Below are 26797 nucleotides of genomic sequence, written 5' to 3'. Positions count from 1 at the left end.
AGCCAGTCCTCCCTGTCTCATCTTCAGCTGGTGCACAATGCTGCCACACACTTTTTAACTGAAACACAAGTTATTCTCAACATTTACGTCAAATTAATTTTTTATTTCTGATTAAATATCCTGATTTTCTCTGTGTCCACCTCCACCCCACTGAAAAGAAGTCTTTTATAAAGGGTGTGCCAATGCACCTTTGCTAAAGTAGATAATTAAGCAAACAGTGGGTGCCTTTAATTTGCATTTAGAGCATCCCACTAGCCACACAGATCCCTCCCAGGTCACTTCAGTAAGTCAGGATAGAGCAAAATTCACTAGTCATCTGCAACCGGGGATTTGCTAAAACAGGCAGTTTCACTGATCAACCACTAGAGGTCAGCACAGATTGATATTGCGTGACAAGATCAAAATAATGCAAGACAATAGTCACATATAAATATAAATTTAATTTCTTTTTTTTTTTTAAAGAACGACTTCATATTTTCAGTGCCTCCTTTTGTGTCTCTATATGTTTGATGTGTATATTAATTTTTTTTTTTTTTTGCTTAAACAGTGCTTTTCTTATTTGTACAAACATAAGAAGCATTCATGTGATTCCCGAGGTCATCATCTCTCTGCAGACATGTTGCAAAAAGTAGTTAGTGCAAAAACAACCACAATCACATTCTCTCTCTTTCTCTTGCTTTCTTAGTACATTAAAGGTTGAAATAAGAATAAATACTTTTAACAGTTCAAAACACAGACTCTTTTTCAGTTAGATACAGTAAATGTTTCGCGTGCACTCAGTGTAAATTTTCCAACTAAAGAGACAGACAGACAGAAACACAGTTGACAGACATAATAGGCAAAAATAAGAAAAGGAAAATGCAAATACATCCAAACAAAGCACATCACTACAGCTGCTGCTGCTCAAAAAATGAACCAAACCACGAAAGTCCTTTCTTTTTTTGTGTAAACGTGCAAAAGACATTGGGAATGTCCGTGCTTTACAGTAACATGTCTGGCGATGGAACAGGCTCTTTTACAACGTGTGGCGATTAACATCTCATCATCAAACACGAGCACGTCACGAAAGCAGCGCGTATTAATCTTAAAGCTCTTATTAAGGTGTACAAAAGCATAATTGCGGCCAAAAAAACTAGCACGGGGCCGGCTCTCCCCCTCCTCTGCAGAGTAACCAGTTACACCTCGTCTGAGGCTCCACACATGCACGCCTCCATGCCAAAGAGACACTAAATACAATCACTTCAAATGCATTGGCTCCTTGTGATCAGTAAATGCAGCATATATGTGGACACGGTCTCCGAACCTAAAGAAGAGAGTGAGGTGATGGTGCCTGTGGGTTTTTTCTTGGTTTTAAAGGCTGCAGGATGAATTGTTGGCATGTAGTCTGATAAGACAGGCTGCGCGTTTACAGCAAGGATAGCTCTCACGTTAAGGACACATTTGCTTCATGTAGAATTGCAATGGATGTATGAGATCAAAGAGGGATCCATGTGGCACTTAAAAAGGTTAAAGAAGGTTAGATAATGTCCTCTTAATGGCACGTAAGAATAATTCTGATGCGTTAAACGGTGCAGGGTACACCGTGTCTAATGTCGCCATTTATTCCATCTCCTATGTTGCTGTCCATTTCGTTCGGCGTGTCGAAGGTGGTGTCATTGAGCATGTCATACGTCGTGTCGTTAGGCATGTCGTCTGTGCTGTCGCTGGCTGTGTCGTGGGGCCGCTGTGTGGCTGGCTCTTTTGGCGCAGATGGGGTCGGGGCCTCCTTCACCATGGGCCGGTTCTGTGGAGAGCCAGAGCTGCACATCAGGCAGAGAAGTGAGGAGCAATCCCAAAGGCCCTGGGTCATGCTGGAGGAGAAGAGCCTCCGACATGGGTGGCAGAATTGGTAGAAGACCAGCATGAAAAAGATGGCGATGGCGTAGGCTACCAGCAGCTGCAGCACCAGCAGCGGGGCACAGATGAACTTGTAGATGTCTGTTTTATAGATGTACCAGAGCAAGAGCAGCGAGGCATTTTCCACAAAACGCAACATGTAGTACACGGCCATGCAATACCAGTTCTGGGACTTGTTGATGAGGTCTGGGTCACTGAGTTTCACCTGCACGGCAGACCAGCAGAACATGTTGATGCCGGCGTAGAGGAACGTGAGCATGCAAAGCACGATGGTGGTTCCCACTCTGGTCAGAGTTTTTTCTATATTCTCAGGGAAAGGGGAGTGGCTCTGCCAGAACAGGATCCAGGGGTAGAGGAAGAAAACGAGGAAGTTCAGCAGAACCACGGGCAGGATCCAAAGCTGGAGCACCGAACTGAACAGGACCAAAACCACAACACGAGTGGCGATCTCAAAGCTTCGCCACAGGAATATGCAAACATAAGCCATAGGCCGGACGTCCACTTCATAGTCATCATATTTGATCTTGATGGCCAATATGTTGCAGCGCAGGGCTCCATACACAATGGACAGGAGGGAGATCACCATCAGTGTGCCTGACATGCAGATAGAGACAGAGTCATTTTTTTTTAAAAAAAGTTGGAAAAAATAAAACAAACAAATCTGCCTATAAATCAGTGAAAGCACGTCTCCAGTTTAGGATACTTTGCAGCTCATTCCATGTAAACACTGCTTCGTTCCTGAAAAACTCTTCTACCAAGGTGAGTGTGTACATGAAGTACTGCGTTACCAGATTTCTGAGAGAAAAAATATGATAATAGAGCTTTAAACTCACCATCTACTTTGTAAGGTACATCTGCTTAACTGGTAATTAAGATAAATATCTAATCAACCAGTCGCATGCAGCAACTCAATTTAGGCATTCGTACACGATCAAAGCAACCTGCTGAAGTTAAACTAAGCATCAGAATGGAGAAGAAGGATGTTTGCGTTCGGTTGGTCTACGTTTTTCAGAAACTGCTGATCTACTGGGATTTTCTAACAACTGTCTCCAGGGTTTACAGAGAATGAAAACAAGAAAATATCCACTGATGACTATGAAAGCTGTCACACAGTGTTATCACTGCAGTGACGCTGGAGCACTGACAGAATGTCTCACTCAAGGACAGATATGACAGGCCACTGCAGAGTCATTTCACAGCTGGAAGAAAACAGACGTCCTGTGCATATAAAAGAAGCTTGGTATGAGTTTAAATTTCTGCTGTCAAAATTACTGTTTTCTGTAATATTCGAGAACAGTAATAAGGCTGACATTTTTAGTTTATTACAGGATAGACTGAATCACAGAGAGAAGTGGATGATACCATTAACTTGGCATTTTCTGCACGTGAAACTAATCTGTGATTAGAGATTGCTAATTGAAACAAATCAAAAGCAGACTGAAGGTGAGTCAGAGCCTAAGTTAAAGCTTTCTCCTCTAGGTACACAGTATTAAAGTAACAAGGCACAAAGCAGAGATAGGCCTCTAAATACATACAGGCCTAAAGTTTTAGGTTATTTCTCTATTTATAAACCCAAAAAGGTTAAAAGAAGAACGACATATCACAGTTTAATTACATGCAACATAATTTTATACAAACTAGTTTTCTTTCATAAAATATTTTACACATGCTGAGCCATTAAAATCCCATTTAACACTTGTTACGGCCCTGGGCCTTGGAGAGAGTGAGACTACCCTTTTGTGCTTATGCAGATCACAGTGTGCCAGACCTCGCGGACGATTGGCTGCCTGGAGATCCCATGACCACTCCATGACCAATTGACTGGCTGATTGTCTGCACCGGGGAGTATAAAAGGCTGAAGATCCTTCACACTATGGTGAACTGCTGCTCTGAAGTGAACATGCAGTGGCCTCCTCGTCTGCTTTGCATGTGAAGCTTGTTTGTTAAACCTGTTTGCTGTGTTGCTCTTTGTTTAAACCTGGTATACAGCTGAACTTAGTTTCATTAGAGTTTTGTGATGCTGGCTTGCCTTAGTTAACCCTTAGCTTTTACTCTTGCCTGTTCTTTTCGTTGTGTATTAATTGTTTCCTCGGTGGTCTGTTGAACAGCCCCATCGGTTTTCCGTTTAATGTTTGTAATAAAACCCCTTATTTACTCAGATTTCGTGAGAGGGCTTGTGTATGTTTCTCCCCTCCTGTCGCCTAGCAGAGGGGGTCGTAACAACACTTCAGTTACTTTAGTTGGTTTATATACAAATTATGAGTGAAGTTAGACGGTTGTTTCTTCATGTGTTCACAGATCGATTTCAGAAAGATTTTAAAAAACAAAACAAAAAGCTGTTTGTGCTTTCCATGTAAGTGAACAATTTACACTCGCAAGAAAATAAAGATGGGATCTTAAATTGGCGGTATGAGTATAAATGACTATAGCAATATGGGACCATTATTTTAAGACAGATTTAAAATATGTAATTTAAGATTTTCACGTTCGGGCTATGACACAAAATAAGACTGAGATATTTATAAAATCTTTTATTTTGACCCAATTCAAAGACCAGATGTCCTAGTTTGACTGTTTGAACCCTTTACTCGATTTCTCCCAGGAATACTCAGGAATAGACCTGCTCACCCCCCACTCCACATACACAGAAACACACACAGCCTGGCTCCCCGTTGGCAAACAGAATCACCATTTTCCATCTTTAGTATCAGAGAGGCGGTTACATAACACCACTTTGACTCATGAAAACATCCATTCTTTCATTTCCAATATCGCACTTAGCTGATCAGCCCACATTGTAGAGGACCTGTGACGGACTCTTAGCAGAGCCGGATGGGTGGACGATCCATAAAACTGTCCGGTCCCACACAAACACACGCTTACGTCATACGTGCTCCCCTCACCTCTTCCGATGGACACCCCTTGTTGCAGGACGCAGATGTAGAGCTGCAGCGTGAGCTGGGGGGCTGATCCCAGGAAGGCCTGAATGACAGAAGTGCGGGCAAAGGCCGCTCGGTGCGTAAACAGTTTCCCTTCTGCCTGCCCAACCTGCCGCTCCACCTCCTCTGCCTGACCCCTGCGGGGCATCTGTTTCTTTCTCGTGATGCTGACATAAGGCTCCTCCACGCGGCCCACGCTGCCGTAGATGCAGAAGGCCTCCAGACACCTGAAACAGGAGAGGAGAGGAGAGGAGATGAGCGTGTGCATCGGATTTCATCCACCTGATGAAAGTTGGATATATTGTACTGTCTCATTAACAACCCTCTAATCTAATAATTCAGCACAGTGTTGTAAAGGTAGATCTCTTTATTTAATTTAGAAACACTGACCAGCATAAGGCAAATGAACTGTGCTTATCTTTTAATGGCCATAACAGCTCTTTAAGGAAAGGACTCATTTTCCTTCTAAGGCCGATTTAGTCCATTTCTCTGCTTGCTGATTATGTAGTCTTGTGAGTTTATGTGAGGTTGTACTTTACAGGAAAAATGCTATTATTCAGAGCTTAAATTTGATGTAACATAAAGTTTATTACTGTTTATAATAAGTATAGCTGAAGAATACATATAGCTTATTCTGTGTATTAATTCAATGCTTGTTGCTCAAAATTATGAGCAGCTACAGAAGCCCAAAGAGCCAGGGCTAATTTTCATATGAGCCTCATTTGGCTATCCATTATCTGTGTCAAATGAGGCCTCTATGACAGGACAGAGTCATGTATTGGCAAGTGCGACTCTAAAAACACTGAGGTGCATAGAGCGGGCAAAGCGCCAAAGGTTGAGGCAGCGTTGTCCTTGTCAAGCAGCGCTGGTGCACAGCCGGTAAACAGCAAGTCGCAAGGATTTAGCCACAGGAGTGCTCGGGGACACACCGTTTATCAGCATGACTTACACTGAACAGACGTGCTTAGTGAACGTGTCACTGAGTTAGTAAAAAAAACCGACGTCATTCAAGGGTGAATAGCAGTCTCACGCTCTGTCTCTGCAGAGCAAAGCATGTTGTCGGGAATACCTGAACACCTGTAATCCCATGTAACTATTCGACTATTGGTGATGCAAAATCCTGCAGATGTTTTCATTAAACAACAGAATTGTGAAAAAATGTGATCATAGCGCCAGATGGCTCGATTTCACTATTTTTAAAACTGCAGCTCTCCTGGGATTTTCACCGCAGATGTCTCTAGAGTTTACTCAGAGACGTCTGAGTAAAAAACAACCAAAAAAAACCCATCGTGTCAGCAGGGGTGCTGCAGACGGTGATGCCAAAACGGTCGGGCTGGATGGAGATAAGAAAAAGGTTACGGTGACTTAGATAACCACTCTTAACTGCTGAGCAGAACAGCATCTTGCAGTGAAAAATGAGTCCGATCCTGAGACTGAAGCTGAAGATGTCAGCTGAATACAAAAAGCTGTGGCTTTTCTGTTGGGGGAGGGGGTGGTGTCATCTTGTCATCTTGGCACACTTTGGGCTCATTAATATAAATTAGCAATTGTTTCAATGCCACAGCCTATTTTAGTGTTATTACTGGACATGTGCAGCCCTTTAGAGTTCAGCATGTTTTTATGGCTGCTCCCAGCATGTCACAGAGCAAAAGCAACCTGGATTCATTATGAACATCATGATGAGTTTAGTAAAATGTCTGTCAAGCTACCAGATCTGAATCCTGTAGAACAGCTTAAAGACGTCGTAGAACAGGATCCTTTAGCTGACAAAACTCATGAACTTATGTAACAGGATCATGTAAACAGCTGTTTACAACACTCCAGGTCATATGATGAACTGCTGGCAGAATGATAGTCATATGTTTCAGTCACTCGTGTGTATTTGAAATCAGCATTTGCTCTCTTTTACCACAGTCTTTGGTCTCCACCAGCTCGCGAGGAAAACATCTGCTTTGGATTCATATTACAAGTGACCCAGTTCACTTGGTTATTTCACATTTCTTGCTACGAAATATAGCAGTTATAATCACTATTTTTATATCCCTGATGACAGGTTGGGACACGTCACTTTATAAAGACATGGTTTGATGACCATTAGAATAGTTTCCGGGGGTTTTTCAGGGCTAGCTGCACAGGCAGAGACCACCCTCACCAACTTCTCATGCACATCCAGTCATTTTGCTCTACAAGCAGGCCTGAAATACCACAGAAACTGCTCACTTCACAAAAGAAAAAAACAAGATTTCTCCAAATAAGCTTTCAAGAGTTAAAAGGTCATTTCACTCCCAGATCAGCTCTGCGTATTTGTCCCTTTAGCCTATGAGGCCTCTGTTCCCATTCATCTAGCAACATTTAGATTTTTGACCTGTAACATTACTGCAGAGTCACGAGTATTTTAAAAAAAAATGTTATTGGAGGTTTAAATACATCTTAAGGATAATTTGTTTAATAATTTTGCATACGGCCATTTAAAAATCCCACATCTATGCAATTTTTTGAAGCTTTTGCACTTGTTTAAGTTGTACGTGAGCTTTAAATTATTTCGAGTTGCAGAAAAGGCGGAAGTAGACTTCTGTTATTTTGACAAACTACTCTTCAGCAACACTTTAGTGTTAAATAGATTAAAGAGCACTTCTCTTTAGGGCGACAACAGAAGAAATGATTACATCCAATGCAGACTTGTGAGAGATTTGAATACTTTCTCTGATGGTGACACACATCAAAATATCAGAGGTGTTGTTTTGGGAAGTCAAGAGGAGGAAGTGCTGCTGTGCTGTCTGCAGCAGAGAGAGAGAGAGATTCCCCGGTTTGCTGTCAGAGATAAGGAGCCAGCAGTGACATGTGCTATTCTTAGATCTGGTCTTCACCGAGGAAGGATGTAGAGGTCTGAACAGTAATCATTTGAATGCAGTCGGGAGGGTAGGGAGGCTGTGCTGCTCAGTACGACTCTATTCACGAGCTGAATCATGAGGAGGCATAATTACCATATGTGTGGCTGCAAATACTGGTTGTTTAGATTGTCAGGATTGCCTGTCACAGTTGTTATTAATATGGTCTATTAATTTTAGAAAATAGCAAAAGCTTGAATTGAATGGGGAAGATCAGAAAAACACCCATGAGTTTAATCAACTGCTCAAATAACCGATCTTAAAAAAAAAAAAACTTGTTAAATCAGCTTGTTTTGTCCAACATGATACATTTTCACAGTTGAGAAACCAGTTGTGCATTTTAGCTCAAAAAGGAGTTAAAGAGTGAGTGATAAAAACAGATGTGGTACTATGAGCATGTGGAGTTGCACTTCCACAGTCGTCATCATCATTCATGGCATGAGTCTGACCTTTAGGTCAAATGAAAGACAGGATTTCCCTCTGAAGCCTTTCTAGGTTTAAGTAACAAAAATAAAAGTCAATTTCGATTTTAATAATGGAAACACCTTTAATGCTTAATCTTTACCACTGCAGATCAGTCGCTGGGTTCTATTGTTTACTTCCATTTGGGCAACTACTAAAATGATTTGCGTTTGTGATGAAACTGCTGATCAGTTCCCAAATGACTAATCCAAAATTTCTGGTTTATCAAACATAGGAAAAAGAGGAGAAATGTACCAACCCATAACATAACCAACTTTGAACTAAGACAAGAGCAAGTCTTCACATTTTCATCACTGAATCACACACATAGTCTGTAAATCACTCTTCTGTCCATCTGGAAATGAAATAATCAACCAACTGCAAACCATGAGTGGGTTTTAATGAGTTTACCAGAGTCAGATTTCCTGCTGTTTGTATGTTTGATAGCAGTTTCATCTCTGTGTGTACAGCAGGGATGCTTTCTATGTACAGGATTGGGCTCAGGCTCTTACAGTTGAAGGCAGATGGTCCACCCAGACCGGAGCTTATACAAAGAGGAAGACCGGGCCTATTATGATTTAAAGGTTTCTCCGTGAGTGTGGAGCGACTCCAGTTAGGCTTCATAACGATGATTTAATGTCCTTTCAGTCAGAACAGTCATAAATCAGCTTTGCCCGAACGTTCATGGCTGAAGGTGATCAAACTGGTAGAAGACCTTATTGCACTGTAAGTGCTTTGGCTCAGCAGCCTGCCAGCTGTGTCGGTGTATATATGTAACATATATCGATCAACAGTGGCAACATTGATCAGCCTTTTGCTTCCGAGCTGAACAACACGGACATACAGCACATCATGCGCCAGTATGTATGGAGCCAACCAGACAAAAGACGAGAGAAAATGAAAACAACAGCATGTGCGCAATGCATTCATCACACCATCTGTAAGCAGCTTATGCGCTGGCAGGCCTTGCATGTTTTTAAGAGGAAAAAAAACATCCGTGGGCACGACACCTGTGGGAGGTAAGAGACCTCGGCAGAACACAGTGGACACTGTGGATACAATGGGATCCAAGCTCCTGTTTGACAAACGGAGGTAAACATGTCAGCACTGACCTGACGATGGGACCGAGCTGCAAGATGTGCAACAGCAGAATGAGCGGTCTGTCTCTGCTCAGGTCCCGGTGGATGAAGGTGAGGGTGAGCTGCACGAGCACGGACGGTACGAGCGTGAAGAGAAGCGTGAGCCCCTGCCAGATCTGGTCTCCGGCGGAGCGGTACGTGGAGCTGAGGTACAGCGCTGCCGTGGTCTCGGCCGTGAACAGAGACACCGACACAAAGATGGAACTGGGGAATCGCATCCTCACTCACTCCGCCATTTGGGGAATGCGGCGCGCTGCTTCGCTCAGAGTCTGCACGTCCATAACGAAACCACCGAGTCGTCGGTTGGAGTGTTGGAGGAACGCCGCCGCAGGAGCAGCAGCTTGTCTGCGATATATGAGGCAGACGGGACAGGTTCACAGCCAAGTGTTGTCCCGGGGAGAGACTGCTGGGGGCGCAAGAAGCGCTGCGCTCTCCAGTGCGCACTGAAGCGCCAGTCAACGAGACGATAACGCCCCGAAGACTGATGTTATAATGGTGGTGCAAACATCTGCAGGGCCATAAGGCTAAGAGTTTCAATTGCAATTCGCTGACCAGCTTATTCATTTTTTGGACAATTTCACAGGCCTACTAATCTATCCATCATGGAGCCAGAAAGCCCAAATACTAATGTCACGTAAAATTAAACAAAAAACAAACAAAAAACAACAACCATGAGCTATGACTAGTCTGCAAGGAAGGAAAAGCTTACAATTCAAACATGACACAGGAAACTGTCTCTACGTAACACAGTCCCAAAGCTGCTTTGACGCCCCCAAATCATAACAAATGTTCCTCTGCTGCAGTGAAGTTGTGACAGGCTAAAAACATTTGAAACTGTACGAGCACACACACTACTGTAACTGTATATGAGAAAAAATAAGGAACACATAAGTCAGCTTTAAATAAACCTGACACTGTACACATCCTCGGTGTCTCCTGTCACCAGCAAGCTGGTCCAAATTTTTTGAAAGGGTTTCATTCAGACTGCGCTGACCTAAAGAACCTGCTGATTAGTCGTGGAAACGACACAGGTGGGACACCACCTCCGCCCCTGAGGGCGGACACAGGAAGCACGCTAACTCAGGCTGGAAAATCCCCAGACACTCCCACGGACCATGACAGTTTCAGTGAATCAATCTTCTGATGGCTGCTTACAGCAGTATAGCGCACCATGTTGCACAGTTTAAATGATCTCACACTAGATTCTTGAACGGGACAGTTCACTGCACTCAAATGGCCTCCACAGTCCTTTGGCATGTGTTGTAATGCGAGACTCTCATCATGGATGTGCAGCTGACAAATCTGCAGAAAGTGTGCGATATTATAATGTCAATATGGACCATAATCTCTGAGGACTGTTTTCAACATCTTGTTGGATCTGAAGTCAAAATAGGGTCCAATATTAGCAAGGTGTACCTAATAAAGTGGCCAGAGAGTGTACATGTATGTGGGATATGACCAAGATGAGACCTATGTTGTTTTTGGCACTTACAGCTCAGTTAAAGTCCTGGCAGGAACAGGTGTGACTTGACATCTGGCCCATGTAAGGTTAAAATGTGCTTGCACTGAGGCAGCTGAGCTCACCCTGAATCAACTCCAAATGTGTCCCGTAACAGCTGTGGCCCACTACATGTGTGGGCCGCAGCTGGACCAAATAGTCACCTCTAAATAGCCTGTAGTGCTGGAGGTTAATGCTGATGAGAAAGGTTCAGACATTTTATTGAGACTTTGTTGTAGACGACATTAAGAGCCTCTCACCTCCAGTAGTTAACCCACGTTAAGTATTAACATCTTCACATTGTCTTCAACACTCCTATAATGGATTAAAATAAAGGTAAAATATAAAATAAAAGATGTGATAGTGTAGTTTTTATCTGCTCAGAATGCGCAGCTTCCATTAAATTACAAATGTTTATAGGCTGCAACAAAACGAAGCGTCATTCTCCTCTTACGCTCTAAAAGCCAACTGTTCAGTGCCTCTACCAATATCAGGGACTAAGCAGCCATTAACATACAGGCACATATGGAAGCCCGTTTCCGCCACTAAAAAAAAAAAAAAAAGGATCCATAACTCAAAATTTCGAGTTATTTTCTCGAAATTTCGAGTTACTTTCTTGAAATTTCGACATATTAACTTGAAATTTCGATTTATTAACTCAAAATTTTGAGAAAAGTAACTCGAAATTTCGAGTTAGCGCTGCCAATCAGTAATCTACGTGAATGACGTCATTTCCTCGTTACCCGGAAGCTGAAGCCCTCAGCTACAAATGCTACAGCTAAGCTACCGGTATTACATCCAGTCGTGAATGCACAGATTGCTGAGTGTTTTCAGCCTGGCTTCACAAATGATGAAATCCCTGTGTTATTAGCTGAATCACATGGTGTTACTATCAGCAAACGTACTCGCGAAAGCGCCAATTTGTTGGGATCCGTTTTTGAGTGCGCGTTCCTCTGCGCCATATGCTTCCGGGTAACAAGAAAGCGACCTCATTCACGTATATTTTTGATTGGCAGAGCTAACTCGAAATTTTGAGAAAAGTAACTCGAAATTTCGAGTTATGGATACTAGCTTTTTTGTTTTTATTTAGTGGCGGAAACGGGCTTCCATAGGCACAAGTGTAATGATTTCCAAAATGTGGGTTTTATTTTACCCCACAAACAACAAAAATAATGTCAGATATACACAATCACATAAATAAGCCATTTTAAGAAATAAATGGGCACTGAGAGGTTCAGCTAAATACAACGGCACCAAAAAATAATGGCTAACAAAATTAAATCAGCTGAATGTATATATTAACTGAGTAAACCATTTTAAATACAAAAGGAGAAACAACAGGAACAAAAACTACATTTAATTTTGTAAAAAAAAAAAAACACAAAAAAAACCCTGTTACTTAAACTAGCTCCATCTTCAACCTCCACTTTTGCTCTAACCTTAAAGACTGCAGCAGGAGCCAGGTTGTTAAAAGAACCCCCCCAAAACTGAAATATAATTAGTGCAACCTATACATACTTGCATATACCTATAAAATACTGTTAAAATGTTGTAAAACAAGTATGTACAGCATCATTTATTTATCTATATGAACCTCACTGACAGCAGTTGTGCGGTTGTGGACCAGCACATCCAAGCTCGATGGTTCCAGCTCTGAAAAGCATAAAAATACATTTGAAAAAGTGTAATATTTTTCTATTGCAAGTACTGATCCACTCACAAGGGGATTTTTTTTTCTCTGTCACATTGTTCATAAAGCTGCATTGAAAAAGCTGATAAAATATTACAGCAATTAAAAGTCATCAGTTTTTATGCAGTCTCCAATAACAGATCCTCATCAATCACCAGCGGACGCTTCGGTTCTGTGTTTTCATGTATTCAGTGTGTCTTCCTGCAAGGCCTTTCCCAAAATGAATAAAACACCAAAGTCATCTCTATTATTTTGTCATCTGGACACTTTATTGGTATCAATAATCCAGTAGCAGGTATTGTTTTAAACAGCTTGGATTGCAAATGAAAAACAGCAGCACACATGTACAGCTTGTAAATGGTGTACTTTAACTGAGCAACCGGCTCAGTTAAAGTTGGGAAACTGCTTTGGTTTGCTGTTATTCACAGGCAGTTTTTTTTAAATCAACATGAGCCACATGTTCATAAAAGCTTCCCAAAACATCTTCAGTTTCTGTATTCTCTGCCTTCTTATACTCTGAGAGATGTGATATCATATCTGAAAGCTAGAAATTTGTTTTTAAGGCCTCATTTGCGCATTTAGCTCAAGAAACGGACTGAGTTGGACGAAAAGTGAAATTCTCACATCGGCAGGACACTTTGTTCTTTTCTCCTCCGTCTCCATCACAAAGGTACAGACTAACTTACTGTTTTTTTTTAATCTATAGGGTAAAAGTTGAAACAAATCACAACATATTGATCACTTTGAAAGTACCCACACAGTAGCTAACATAGTTTTGAAATATTAATAAACACAAATGGCTGTCACACTGGTACAAGGCGTAACCTCAGCTTCAGCGGGTGAGAACAGCACAGCGGAAACAAAGTGTTACTTTTATGTCGATAAACACCAGTTACATCTCTTCTGTACCTCCCCACCCAGCTTTGATGGTCTTTATAGTTTGCGATTACGTAAACACATGAACTCAAAGGTCTGCGATATGTGACGCTGAGCTGGTGAACTGGTAGAAAAATTTTAAAGGCATTTATGTGACACTCGTTTTTCTGTTTTCAGCTTTTTTGTGTGTGTGACTGGGGTGTGATTGCCTTTTACTTTTATGTGTAAGTAGCTTGTGTGTTTCTGACCTGAAAGCAGCATCTTGGAAGAATATCTCAGTTTCTCATCTCTGTACTTTAGTGCTGGGCTCCTTTCTTAGTGTGACCCTGATAAAGCAGACGACAACACAGACGGAACAATCTGGGCGCTTTGGGTGATGTAAACAAGAAGTACAGCTTAGTGTTAGCGGAGTCAGTGAGTTAGTTGTGGCCGCGTTGTTTTTAGCCTACATTTGTTTACACCATTAAAAATATTGCACTGTACACATGGATGCACTCACGACTATCACTGCATTACTTTTACGATACAGAAGCAAACTTGATGATGATTCAAACTTGTAACTCTCATCTGGAGTTACAAGAAGCATCTTTGTTTTTTGTTGTTTGTCTCCATGCAGATTTATTGATGTATACGCCCAACGGACATCTCATATAGACCTCCATCACTAGTGACAACAATGGGCAACCTGTGAGTGCCATGCATCGGATAAAGCCTCAAAGCTCAACATTCAAACAGAAAAAAGACTATTTTTCTACAGCAACTTTCCTCTGTGTGATTTTGATCTAAAGCCCAAACAAAAACCATTCATCCCTCCACTCTCGTTCTGATCACAGTATCAATCCTGACTCACTGGGAAAGGGGCGGGGTCTGTTCAGGTCAGTGAACAGCAGTAACCTTTCAGTCCATTCACACAAAGACACTGAACAGAGGGAACTCTGACTTGTCTGGCTGCAGGAGGTCGACCAGGAAACAAACGGTCCCCGACAGGCCTTCGAACAGACTGTAGATCCTGGTAACTGAGCGAGAGCCTGCCTTGAATTCCTCAGTGAAGAGGAACTCTGCAAACCTGTGTGGACAAAACAAGAATGGAGACACATAAAAACACAATGTGAAAGCAGCATGTCCAGAACTGAGCTATAACTTCTTGTAGAGATCAGGAGTGCACCTGAAGTTTCTGAACCTCCTTTTAAGACAATAAATTTGTATATGAAGATACACAATGTGGATAAAAGCATTGGGCCACACCTCTTAATCTTTGATTTCAGGTGTTTTCAGTGCCACAGGTGTATAAAATCAAGCACTTAGCCACGCAGTACAACTTAAACAAACATTTGTAAAAGAGTAGGTTGTTTCAAAAGAGGTCATGACATTGAAGCATGGTGCTCTAACAGGATGTCATCATTGCAACAAGTCAGTTTGTGAAATTTCTTCCTACCAAGATATTCCACAATCAACTGTAAATGTTATTGCTGCAAAGGGCAAGCAGATCATGTAAAGTCACAGACCTGATATGCATATTGTGTAAAAGTCACATGGCAACGGCTGCTGTAGATGTAAATAATGCGTGTTTGTCACTGGCTGCTAATGTAAAAACATGACCCACATGTATGAAGCTTTTGTGATGAAACAGTTTTTGTGATTCTTGTTATGCCAAATGTTTTTTTATTTCAAACATTTAAGAGTTAGAAAAGATTGATGCCGCACTCGTTGCGTTATACATGTAGCAAAAGCCAGGAAGCCTAGCTTAGCATTAGCACTGCAAATAAACAAAAAAAGACAGCTTGGCTTTGATAAGGTAATATAATAAAGGTGAAATAATTCACATGCCAGGACCCCTAAAGCCCTTGAAATGTGTCCAAAAATCAAAGTGTAAAAATGACAGTTCACTGTTTAATGGCCAGGCTAGCTGGTTCCTCCCATGTAGCTCTGTGCTACGTTATGCTAACTGTCTTCGGTCAGCTTCAAATAGACACGAAGACAGGACCATTGTGTCAATTTACTCATCTAATTCTTGACAAGCAAAAGTTCTCAAAATTTTAAGCATTTCCTTTAAATCACCAGCAATTTACACACACTAGATAATGCTGAATACAGCCTGAATATTCCCACTATTTTGGTTATTTACAAAGCCATTAATCACATTTATGTTACACTTCTTAATAGCAGACATGGTTGAAACCCTGGCATCATCTTCCTGGTAGAAACTGGATGCAGTAGACCTGCAGAAACCAAACTGTAGATGGTTAGATGTTAATGTTACCAAACCCTGAATTACACACTGCTCTCACATAAGCTGCCTTGATGGTTTGAAGTACCTCAAACCAATGTCAGGTCAGCTGTCATTTTGAAACTGTTTATTCGAACTTGATGTTGACAAAAAACAGTTATTCAATATCAAAATGTTTGCTGGGTTGTTGCAGCTCCCCGGAAAAGGAGGGCTTTCTTGCCTCTGAGCACGGTAGATGTATTTGGAGTTGCCTGTGAGCCGATAAAGCAGGAGGAAGACATATGCGCTGCCTGCAACTCCGTGACAAATCCCAGGACCTTTCTTCAGCAGACCTTTCTGCCATATGAGTTCTCCACTTCTAATGCATGTATCCAAGTACTGTGGCTTCTTATTGATCAGATAGGCTTTTGCGAAAAGGTACGCCACACCTGTAAGAGACAGGACAGTGTAGCAGTGTGGCTCTAAACCACGGGACAGGAACAGGATGATGGGCATTAACAGCTCTGAGCTTACCCGGGGCTACGTGGCACCAGTGCACCAACTCGTTCTCCCTTTCGATGATGGCTCCCAGCTCTGCAGGCCAGTTACAGTTTTGCTCCTGGTTCATGAGGAAATCAACGCTCTGCCACACCAGATCCTTTTCAGCCCCACTGAGCATGTCTTGGTAGCTCAGCAGCATCTGCAGCACTGATGAAAGGCCGTGGGCCGCGCCTGACAGAGGAGGGAGGTCGAGGTGTGTGGGGAGGGTCGCACATGCACAAACAAAATCAGGCATGCAGGAAAACACCATGCCAGGCACACAGACGGACACCACCCAGAGCACAAAAGCGCAAATGCTCACAGAGCACAACGGGAGGACTTGTTTTTGTTCCATTCTAATCCGGAGCTCACTGTACATATTTGACAGTTTTGATAGGTGACATAAAGTCCTATTTTCCAGCACTGAGGAAATACATCAGCAGCCCGAACTTGATGCAAGAACAGGGAAGTGTCTGTCAGCTACATGACATCTGGCCCACAAAAAGAATGCTTCAAAACTAGAGATCACTTCGTCGGGACAGTATTTACATGATGCAGGACTGCAACACCTGTACTAAATAGCTAAAACACACTGAAGGGATCCACTAATATAGAGTAATTAAGCTTCAGACTATCTGAACACATGTGTTGTCTGGAGGTCCTCTAGCCTGAACAATAGACACACACGTCTACACACTGATCTAATTACAAGTATACGGACATGCTTGAGGCTGGAAATAACAAGAGATAGAAGAGTAACCCTTTGTAGCCTTGCAACCATCCAAGAAGATTATCTCCTGACAAGAACATCATGGCTGGATGATTCTGCACATTTTTAGATTTGCATCAAGTTTAACTGCTTTCCACACATGACAATATTTCCAAACTCTCACATTATAGGTAACCACTACATAATACTCAAAATACGGTAGTAACTATGGTAATGTACAAATGTCTTGAGTCACTCATAATTTCTTTTTGTTTTGCTTCTAAAGAGCCAGACTTTGTCATTATCAAAGTGGTCTTGAGTAGTAGTTTTCTAGGCTTTCTGAAGGTCTTTCAAAAGTTTGGGTTTCTTTTTTTGGACACTGGCTGCTTTTTCACTCAAATTCAATCCAGTCTTTGTACCTGGACATTTTCAGAGGACTTGTTTTTTAAATAAGCCACTAAATACTGACCTATGAATCATTCAAGCATAAAAAGACACGACACTGAAGTGGCAATGGCTGTGTGGGATCATCTTGACAGAAAATGGAACAAAAGGGAACCAAGATCCATCCTGTAAGAAGCCTGGAGCACTATTCCTGAAAACTGCGTAAAGAAAATAGAAGAAAGCTTTCCTGAGAGAGTTCAGGCTGTGCTGGAGAATAAAGGTGGTCATCGCAAATATTGACTTTCAAGTTTAACAGAATTGAACAGAATCTGTTTTTGCCTTTAAAACTGTATTTCCATCTGTGTTTGCACATGTTAAATAAATCACTGCAGCTGTTTCCCATATTAATCGATAAATATAAGGATATGAGTGGTGGCTCAAGACTTTTGCACTGTTGCGCTTTTGTACTGAATATTCAGGTTTTCATATAATGTTTAAATGACCTGAAAACAACGTGAAAAAACACTGTGAACATGACTAAATCAGTTACCGTAGGAAAGCATTTATCATAGGCCCATAGCTCCTGTCTCCAACCATCCACCACCCCAGACTCCACCAAAGAAATGTCTTCCTCCTGCACTGGCGTTGGATGTGAATCGTAAGTTACAGAATCATCAAACATGGATGTAATTCGTTGGGATCCTGGAGTGAGACTTCCTAAATAATGCTAAACACATGCAGGAAACCAAGACTCTCTGAGGCAGCCCAGCCCACCACCCACCGTAATTCAATCGAGAAACTCCTCCAATAGCAAACCTCTCATGGCAGGCAAACTGAGGACACATGCAGGATCTTCAGCATATATTTTCATCCAGGTGTTTCTAATCTACAGATGTCTCAAAATATAACTGTTCCACTTCCTCATCATCCTCAAAGATGTTGCTGTATCCATGCAAAAGTGGCAAGAAGGGCTATGCTTACTATGAACTCTGTTGATGTGAAAGTTACTTCAACCCTGAGGGGTCTCTTCCTCTGATGCCCAACAAGGAAAAGGACAGTTAGTTTTGTACACATGAACACACCAGTCCTGTGACAACAGAAGCTCCTGCAGTGGTTAGAGGACTGAAACTGTGAAAAATCCTGATATCTGTGCATTTACACTACCTTTATAACAAGGGCACTGAACGTTGCACGAAGCTGGCGGTTCTTACCGAGGTACTCTGTTCCATAGTACGAGTACATGAGGGGGAAAGGCTTTCTCTTCTTCCTGGCATACTGTTTTCCTGACTCGATGATGGCCTGGCAAATAGATTTGATTTGATCTTTGCTCAGAATCTGCAGAGCAAATGACACACTGCAGTTAACACAGATAAAAACTCAATTGGAAATACATTGTGCAGCGTTAAAATATTAAACATTTTAATGGTTGTGCACACCCACACCGCTTTATGCTGCAAACTGACCTTTCTCCCAGGAGACATTTTAATATTTTGAAGCACAGGTGTAATTAAAAACATGATGGTTGTATTGATTCAGTCCAGGCAGGCCCAGCGTCTGATAATGCACAGTGGCTCAGTGAAAAGGCTTCCTGTGCTGCTATTCCTCCCCCAGCAAAGCCAGGCCCAAACATTCCCAAGTACAGGTCTAATCATGCAAAATAATGACACTGACTGACTCGTGATGAATGTTTAAAGAAATAATGACAAGAATAAAAACTTTTAAAGCAGAAGCAGGCTTAATGTTTAACATAGATTATTCACCTGTTATCTTTTTATGTCAAAACCAACAACATGTTCAGTGTAACTCCAGTGACTCACAACATTTGGTTATATTATGCTGACAAAGTGCTGCAGGGATGAGTTCTGTGTGAAATAAAAGCTTATGATTCCAAAATGTTTTATTGAGAAAGACTCACAGACTAACACTTTTAGAAATTTTGAAATGCAAAGTAAAGCATCAACATAGGGCTGTTTGCAAACTGCACCATGGTTGCATAATTTCCAGCTGCTGCTCAAGAGCTTCATTTAGACAGCTGTTAGTAACCACCATCTCTGGGGCACTCAACAAGCATTAGAATTCTTATACTAATACTTACTTATTTTATGTAAAGGTCTATGACACGTTTAAAAAACTGACTTTGAGACGACGAAAAGTTTAAGACCTGTTAGCTTCAGGCAGACATCCACTACAGTGAGCCACAGATGTCTGGGAAACTCACTTTTTTCTACTCCATAACAACCTTTTTTTTTTTTCCATTTTCAAACATCCATGTGGTGCTGACTCCAGTGACATCACTTGAACCAGTCTGTCTGGTCTCACAGATCTCTCTCTGAAATCACTCAAGGGGTTTTTTTTTACATCTCTTTTTTCCACACTTGAATTCCCTGTTAATGGATAAAGGTGTGAAACCCACACAGCTGCTCTTTCAGCAGTCTCAGGGCATGTAACCCAAACGTCTCACAGGGGGAACAGAGACACCTTATGAAGCTACTTTCCACTGTTCCCTTGTCACGAGGTGTCAAGCGGGTAGCTCTGCGTATTTCGTTTGAAAGATTTTTATGCTGGATGCCCTTTCTAACACAATCCCAAATTTATCCAACCTGAAAATGTGCACACATTTTTAACAAGTGGTTATCTGAGTTACTTCTGTCTTCTTCTGAGTTTGACGTAGACTGGCTGTTCTTCTCTGAGTTCTGATCAACAACATGGGGGGGGGGGGGGGGGGGGGGGGGGTTATCATTCAAAGATGATAGTGTGGGAAAATCCCAGTGAATCAGCAGTTGCTGAAGTAGTCATACCATCATCCCATTCTGATGCTTGGTTTGAGCTTCAGCAGGTCATTTTGACCTTGTCTACTTTGCCTAATTGCACTGAGTTGCTGCCATGTTATTGGCTGAATAGTATATATATATATATTGTCAAGCTATGACTTAATAACAATGTGACTGGTCACTTGCAATGACCAGTCACCAGGGCTGAACCAAGGCCAACATTAGTTTTATATACGCCGTCATTTTTCCCCACCTTGGAGGAATTTGGAAATTGTGCATCACACAATTTGTCCAGCAGTGGGCGTAAACAGCGCTTCAACACAACGCCCTAAAACTTGTACCCAGACTCCCTGTGGTGTTATCTGCTTTTATCTTTATTTTGTATAATTAATGGTGTGAGAAGAATCGGACAATTAGTTTAAAAATCTTTATCAGCATTCATCGAGATGATGGATTTATCCAGTTAGTTACTGTACGATGAAAATGTCAAGATTTCTGTGGGAATTTGAGATTTTCATACAAAATGTATAATCAGTAAACTAATAAGAAGTATTTAAATCAATTAACTGCAATATGAAATGGAAGTTATGACAGCACCTTGAGCTTCGAAATAAAAATTGGAATCACTTGTGTTTTTAAAATCTCGGTCTATAAAATAACCTTTGCAGAAAAAAACTGACGTAAACAACCTTTTGGATTCAGATTAGCAACACGTATTTATCTAATCTAGTCCACACTTGCCATATTTAGACCTGTTTTTCGTTAGTGGCAGCTCCGGCAGCTGAAGTTTATTCTCGGAGAGGGATTTATCATTTATCATGTTGTGCGCTCACCTCTATGCCCAGCTTCTGTTTGAGGACCAGGGCGGCGCACAGGTACCCAACCCGCCCTACAAACAGCTCATCCGAGCCGCACTCCAGAAAATGGATGGGAGCGCACACCGCCCACAGGTTACGGAATTTAGTCAGCGGCTTCACGAAATCAGCCAAGCCCAGGGACTTGTAGATCATAGCGGCCACAGCGTAGATGGCCGCCCCGCCGAGCAGGAAGGCGGCATGCATGTTTTTGTCCGGCTCCGCATCCACGTATCTGACCGACATGTCGATGATCTGCTTGGCCGTCTTCAGGTAGACATCCCGGTACTCAGAGAACAGCGGGCATTCGCTAACGTGATACAGCATGTAAGCCACCCCGGCCGGCCCATCGTATAGCCCTCCGTCGCAGTCGCTGAGGTCGATGGGAACAGTTTGAAGGATTTTATCTATGCGGGCGACCACGACGGGCACTTCCTTCTGGAAGTAGCAGAGTCACAAACAGCCACAACAAGCATAGAGAATGGTTTGGCCTCTTTTAACAGTAAATCACAACAAAAACAGGCTAAAGATGCATTTTAATGGGAAACTATGCAGTGAAATTCATTCAGGTGTGTATTTATTGGATAGTCTGCACAAGTCCTGAATGGTCATGAACATTAACCACTCTGAGACAGTTTAACCTTCATACAGCCCGTGCATTTCCTCCTATTAAGATAACTGTGGTGTGCTTCCAAGTGTTACAATAAACACAACCAATAATTAAACTTAAATAAAGTAGAATACATCAATAGAATACAAAGCAATATGGCAAAATAAAGTAACCCAGTAAGGGAAAACCACACAGAAGACAGAATCTCAGTTACAAAGTAACATAAAATAAAATAAACAAGCTCGATATGTAAAAGAAAAGTACAATTTTAATTTCTTATGTTAAAGCTGATCAAATTCAACTAGTTTTTTCAAACAACAGCTTGCTTCATGTTGAAACATTCATCATATCAGATGCTAACCCTAAATGTTGCGCATACAATTGTACTATAACCCTTTGTGCTGTATGTTGTTGGGCAGTTAGAGATTTGCCATCATATTCTGTGAATTTATTTTGTATGACAAACCTGAATCTGGAACGGATTATTGCTCCAAAGAGGAAACTTTATTAATCCCTAAGAAAATTATGTGGTCACAGTTGCTCCCAAACAATAAGAACAGTAACAGACTGAACTAAACGAAATAACACAGTTATATTACAAAGTTTCCAAAATGTAAAAAAAAGCTCAGTTATTCTATCCAGAATATTGCAGAGGTGGAGTATATATGATTGACATTTTTATTCTAACCTGTAAAACATGTTATTTGTTATTTCACTGTAGAGGATGTGCAAAAGGGTTTAACTGCTGCACTGTGTCCTGTACATTAGATGGAGGAGAGAGCCACAGGCAGGAATAATTTCCTGTGTTGTTCAGTGGTGCATTATGGGTAATACCAGTCTCTCACTGAACGTGTTCCTGTGACTGGCTAGCATGTCGTATTGTGGGTGGGAGGTATTATCTAGCATTGTCCTTATTTTGGACAACATCTGCCTCCCTGACACCACCTCAAGGGAGTCCAGCTCTGTCCCAACAACATTACTGGCCTTGTGGATCAGTTTATTGGGTCTTGTGGCATCGACTCTCAACCTGCTGCCCCAGCATGCAACAGCATAGAGGATGGCACTGGCCACAACAGACCCATAAAAAATCCTGAGCATTGACTGACAGATGTTAAAAGACAGCCGCCTCAGAAAACAGAGATGACTCTGGCCCTTCCTGTAAAGTGCAGAGCTGTTTTAACCCAGTCCAGGTTATTATCTATGTGTAATCCGAGATATTTATAGTCCTCCACAATGTCCACGTTGACCCTGTGGATTGAAACAGAGGTCAGAGGTTTCCTGGTCCTCATAAAGTCCACAATCAATTCTTTGGTCTTTGTCACGTTGAGCTGCAGATGATTCTGCTTGCACCATGTGACAAAGGAGTCAACCACAGCTACGCTGAGTCATGAGAAAACATCTGAAGATGTGCAGTGGCTGAAGTCTGTGGTGTAGAAGGTGAAGAGGGAAGGGAAGAGGACAGTCCCTTTTGGTGCCCCTGTGTTGCTGATCACCTTGTCAAAAACATAGTGTTGGAGATGCACCTATTGTGGTCTTCCTGTCAGGTAATCAACAATCCTGGACACAAACGAGGCATCCACCTGCATCGCTGTCAGCTTATCACCCAGGAGGGTCGACCTGATGGTATTAAATGCGCTGGAAAAGTAAAAAAAAATGACATGGAAAGTCAGCGCCACAGGCCTGTAATCCTGGGGGCCACTGGGAAATATCCAGTATGTTGGTTGGTACAGGAATGAGGCATAATGTGTTCTGCTTCCATGTTTGTCAATATAACTAATATTAATATCTTCTGCTGTTCATCAACGTGAACTCATTCATGTCACTTAATCATATTGACCAGCAGGTGGCGACAAAAGCCCGCAGGCTCACTCTGGCTGCTATCCATGGTGCTGAAGGACGCATGGTGCTGTTAATTGTGACAGAGAGTTCACTGAGCAGAGGATTACTTAACTGGGTCAGGAGCTTCGCTTCACCGATCACTTCAGATTGAATTGGTTGGTAAAATCAACTAACAGAATTATACAAACACAATAATGGGCGCCAAGTGACTACACAGAGACTCAAAATGCACACAGAGAAACAAACCAAAGTCAAAGTCAAGAGGGTGTATGGGAAAAAGTCCAAAAGAAACAAAATGAATACAAAAAGATCAGGAAAAAACAACAACAACACAAAAGAGCAATTAAAAGACAGAAATTAACAGAGAGATTTCACTGCATTTGCTCACTTTCTACAAAACAAAGGTGAGAAAATCACAAATGGCACACCAGCTGGAAATTTCACACCCACACCACAATTTAAAATAGGAGGAACACTAGCTTATTAGTGAGGGAGCACAAATTTATAACCTCTGTAAGAATTCAAATATCCAGCATACAAAGGAAAACTAGTTGGTGTGAAAAATGTCTTCTTTTTAATGAGCTACGCTTGGTTTAATTAGGAAGAAAATCTTTTTTTATTTTAGCAGATCATGGTGGAAAATGTTAATATATAAAATACATTGTTGTACTTTTCCTTCAGTAAAGAGTCTGAGTGCTTCTGCAAACACTGATAGTCTCATTCCACTTTGGTACTGGCTGCTGATGTCTCATAAAGAAGTTCTCTCAATTTCAATTAAAACATTCATTGAGGTGTTTGTTATGTTGTTATTATCTGAATAATTGCATTCCTTTTCTGACAAAGTCTGTAGTCAAATACAATGTAAATAAAGTTTTGCTTAGTTGGCTTTTATTGGCAGCGAGAGCCAAAGTTTTAACAAAACAATCTTGTGAACATTCAAGAGGACCTGTTGTGTTTTCCTATCACACGTCACCACAGTGGAATTTAAATCAAACAATCGAGATGTAATCGAAGTGCAGACTTTCAGCTGTAATTTCGAGGGTTTAAGAAAAATGTTGCATTAAATGTTTTAAAGTTCAGATACTCTGCTAGATCTTGATTTCACCCACCTTCAGCTGTAGCTTGTTTGTGGCGCATCCTCTGTCGGGCCGAGACCAGTCAACTGACTTAGTGATTGAAGAATATCCCATTTCTTTGCCTTGATTTGCTTTTGTACATTGCTGTGCATCACTATGCACTTGGCCAGAGAGATTTAGCAGCATTTGGCTCAATCTGAACAGAGACTATTGCACTGTACATTTCAGACATCATCCTGCTGTTTCCGTCGGCAGTCACATCATCAATAAGCTCTAATAGGCTGGTTCCACTCACAACCATACACAGCCATGCCATAAAACTGTCTCCTAAATGTCTGATGGATGATGTGGGATTGGGGCGTGAGCTGTTCCTTCTTCTCTTCAATTTAAGAACATGAGACAAAGGGAACTTAAACACTGGCTGATTTGACCACTCGGACCCACAAGGTGAAACAAATACAAACAAACAAACAAACAAACAAACAAACAAACAAACAAACAAACAAACAAACAAACAAACAAACAAACAAACAAACAAACAAACAAAAACAAACTTATAATCAGACAAAACTGGTTACATACCTAAGCTAAATTATAAAGATGAATGGATTAATTACCCACCCTCCTGTGATGCTTGGTGTAGCCCATCCATCCATCCATCCATCCATCCATCCATCCATCTTCTTCTGCTTATCCAGTTCAGAGTTATGGATGCCATTTCACCTCAACAGCCAACTGGTACCCCTAACGCTGGTGAAAGAATAGAAATAATTGATAACAAATAAGATAATTTAAGAAATTTGAATATAATACACAAAAATTAACTAAATATGCATACTACAAACAGGGTTCATGTGTTCCAACAATAAATATGAGTATGATATTTAAATTCAAGATTTATATGTCATTATTTTTGTTTCTGTGTGCACTGTATGAAGTGAAATTCAGATAAACTGTATAAAAGCGAGGGTGCATGCAGTTACAGACTTCATAGCTGTGTGGCTGCACAGATCCAAAGACTTCATACTTAACCAAACACTCAGTATCAGGCGGTTATCTGTGAGAGTAGACATCATTGCCTTCTGTTTGGCCAATCAGATCGAGGCTGGCTTAAAGGTTGAGGAGCTAAAACCTCTTGTTTCCCTCAGAAGATTAACCGAGGGGGCTGCGTCAAGTCCAAGTGCCAGAAAGATTATTTTGATCCAGGTGTCATGCAGAGCCACTGTAGAGTCTAAGAATCAAAATACAGAGTTGGAAATGAGCACAACAGGTTCAATTTAACTCTCAGTGACAGCGTGAGTGTTCAGAGGTGGAAAACAGCCCTGCAGCAGTAAACTACCAAAACACGATGTACTGTATTATCACACTTTTTACTCTTCTGCAATCCCAGCAAATGCAGACTTAAAAGAAAGCTGCACTGTTGCTTTTTTAATCTGCTCTATTCAACCTACAAGAAATATGTGAAATGTTCAGGGCTATCACAGGTGTTAGGCACACACTCTGTTCGTTACAGCTTTGTCCCTCTGTGTGCCATTTCCAAGATGATTCGAGTATTTATCAGAGTCGAGATTGTGATGGTGAAAAGCTTTGAGCGTTCTAATTTGAAACCAGACTTTTTTTGACACCATTTGCATGCAAAGAGATAAAAAAAAAAAAGAGGATGAAGGCCAAGGAGATATGAATTTGGAAGTAAAGGCCATCTTATGAATATAGAACTAATTAGAAATTTTCACCACTAAATTTCACTTTTCTACCCCCCAAAAAAGACAAAGTAGAAGTGAAATAAATCCAAATTAAGCAAAGGCAAAGCTTTTTATGGGCATTTATCCTAAAACGGCGCACGGGAGAAGAGATTGCTTTAACATCAAGAGAAAACAAAAGTGGATGCAACTGCACTCAGAGCTCAGAAAACGTCGTTTTTGGTCGAGCTAGTTATTATGGCGGTGGAATTAATGTCAGCTTCTTGGAGCGAGTTTCTCTCTGGGAGTTCAGATAAAAGCCCGGTTCAACTGCAAGTGCACTTTGATGGCCATTTTCCAAATAGCAGAAACGTATGCACACACTGGGGGCGGAAGTTGTGGTTGTGGTTGGGCGGGAAGGGGGGTAATTCGGAGAATTACCAAACACTGCAGCCATTTTGTTCTTTGAAAAAAACATTTGAGGCAATTTTTAGTAAAGTTCTGGAAAATTAAAGTGGCTCGAGTCGTGCTCAGAGAAGCATATTTTCATCTGTCTTATCTGCTGCATTGATACAAGACAACTCAATTTGCATTTATATTAGAAAATGATTTGGGGCTCAACATGGCCCCATCTGATGCCCCAGAAAGTGATGCCTCCCTCTATGTCTCCAGCGCGAGAGACAGAGGCCTCGGATAGCGCTGCGGAAATCAGAAATAAATCGCGGTGCACTTTTGCAGAGG

At 41.5% G+C, this 26797-nt stretch overlaps 2 protein-coding genes across 2 annotated transcripts; both read right to left on the bottom strand.

The window, feature by feature from the left end:
* Positions 1 to 420: 420 nt before the first annotated feature.
* Positions 421 to 9802, bottom strand: xk (X-linked Kx blood group (McLeod syndrome)). Its single transcript, XM_084954515.1, has 3 exons — positions 9298 to 9802; positions 4800 to 5062; positions 421 to 2490 (listed from the first exon to the last, which is right to left on the bottom strand). The coding sequence occupies exons 1-3, from the start codon at positions 9540 to 9542 to the stop codon at positions 1562 to 1564; spliced, it is 1437 nt and encodes a 478-aa protein (XP_084810641.1). The 5' UTR covers positions 9543 to 9802; the 3' UTR covers positions 421 to 1561.
* Positions 9803 to 14203: 4401 nt separating this feature from the next.
* Positions 14204 to 21305, bottom strand: LOC146370801 (lanC-like protein 3; the record flags this gene model as incomplete). The annotated part of the gene is made up of 5 exons (XM_084954518.1): positions 14204 to 14454; positions 15836 to 16043; positions 16129 to 16326; positions 18439 to 18562; positions 20832 to 21305. Coding segments are annotated over 5 exons (1164 nt in total), but the record flags the coding sequence as incomplete, so codon positions are not given.
* Between the last annotated feature and the right edge of the window lie 5492 nt (positions 21306 to 26797).

This window comes from Perissodus microlepis, chromosome 16 (assembly GCF_051167445.1).
Source record: "Perissodus microlepis isolate ML-2025 ecotype Zambia chromosome 16, ASM5116744v1, whole genome shotgun sequence".
Lineage (NCBI taxonomy): Eukaryota > Metazoa > Chordata > Actinopteri > Cichliformes > Cichlidae > Perissodus > Perissodus microlepis.
Note: the sequence above shows the minus strand (reverse complement) of the source record. Positions and strands in the feature narration are given on the sequence as shown.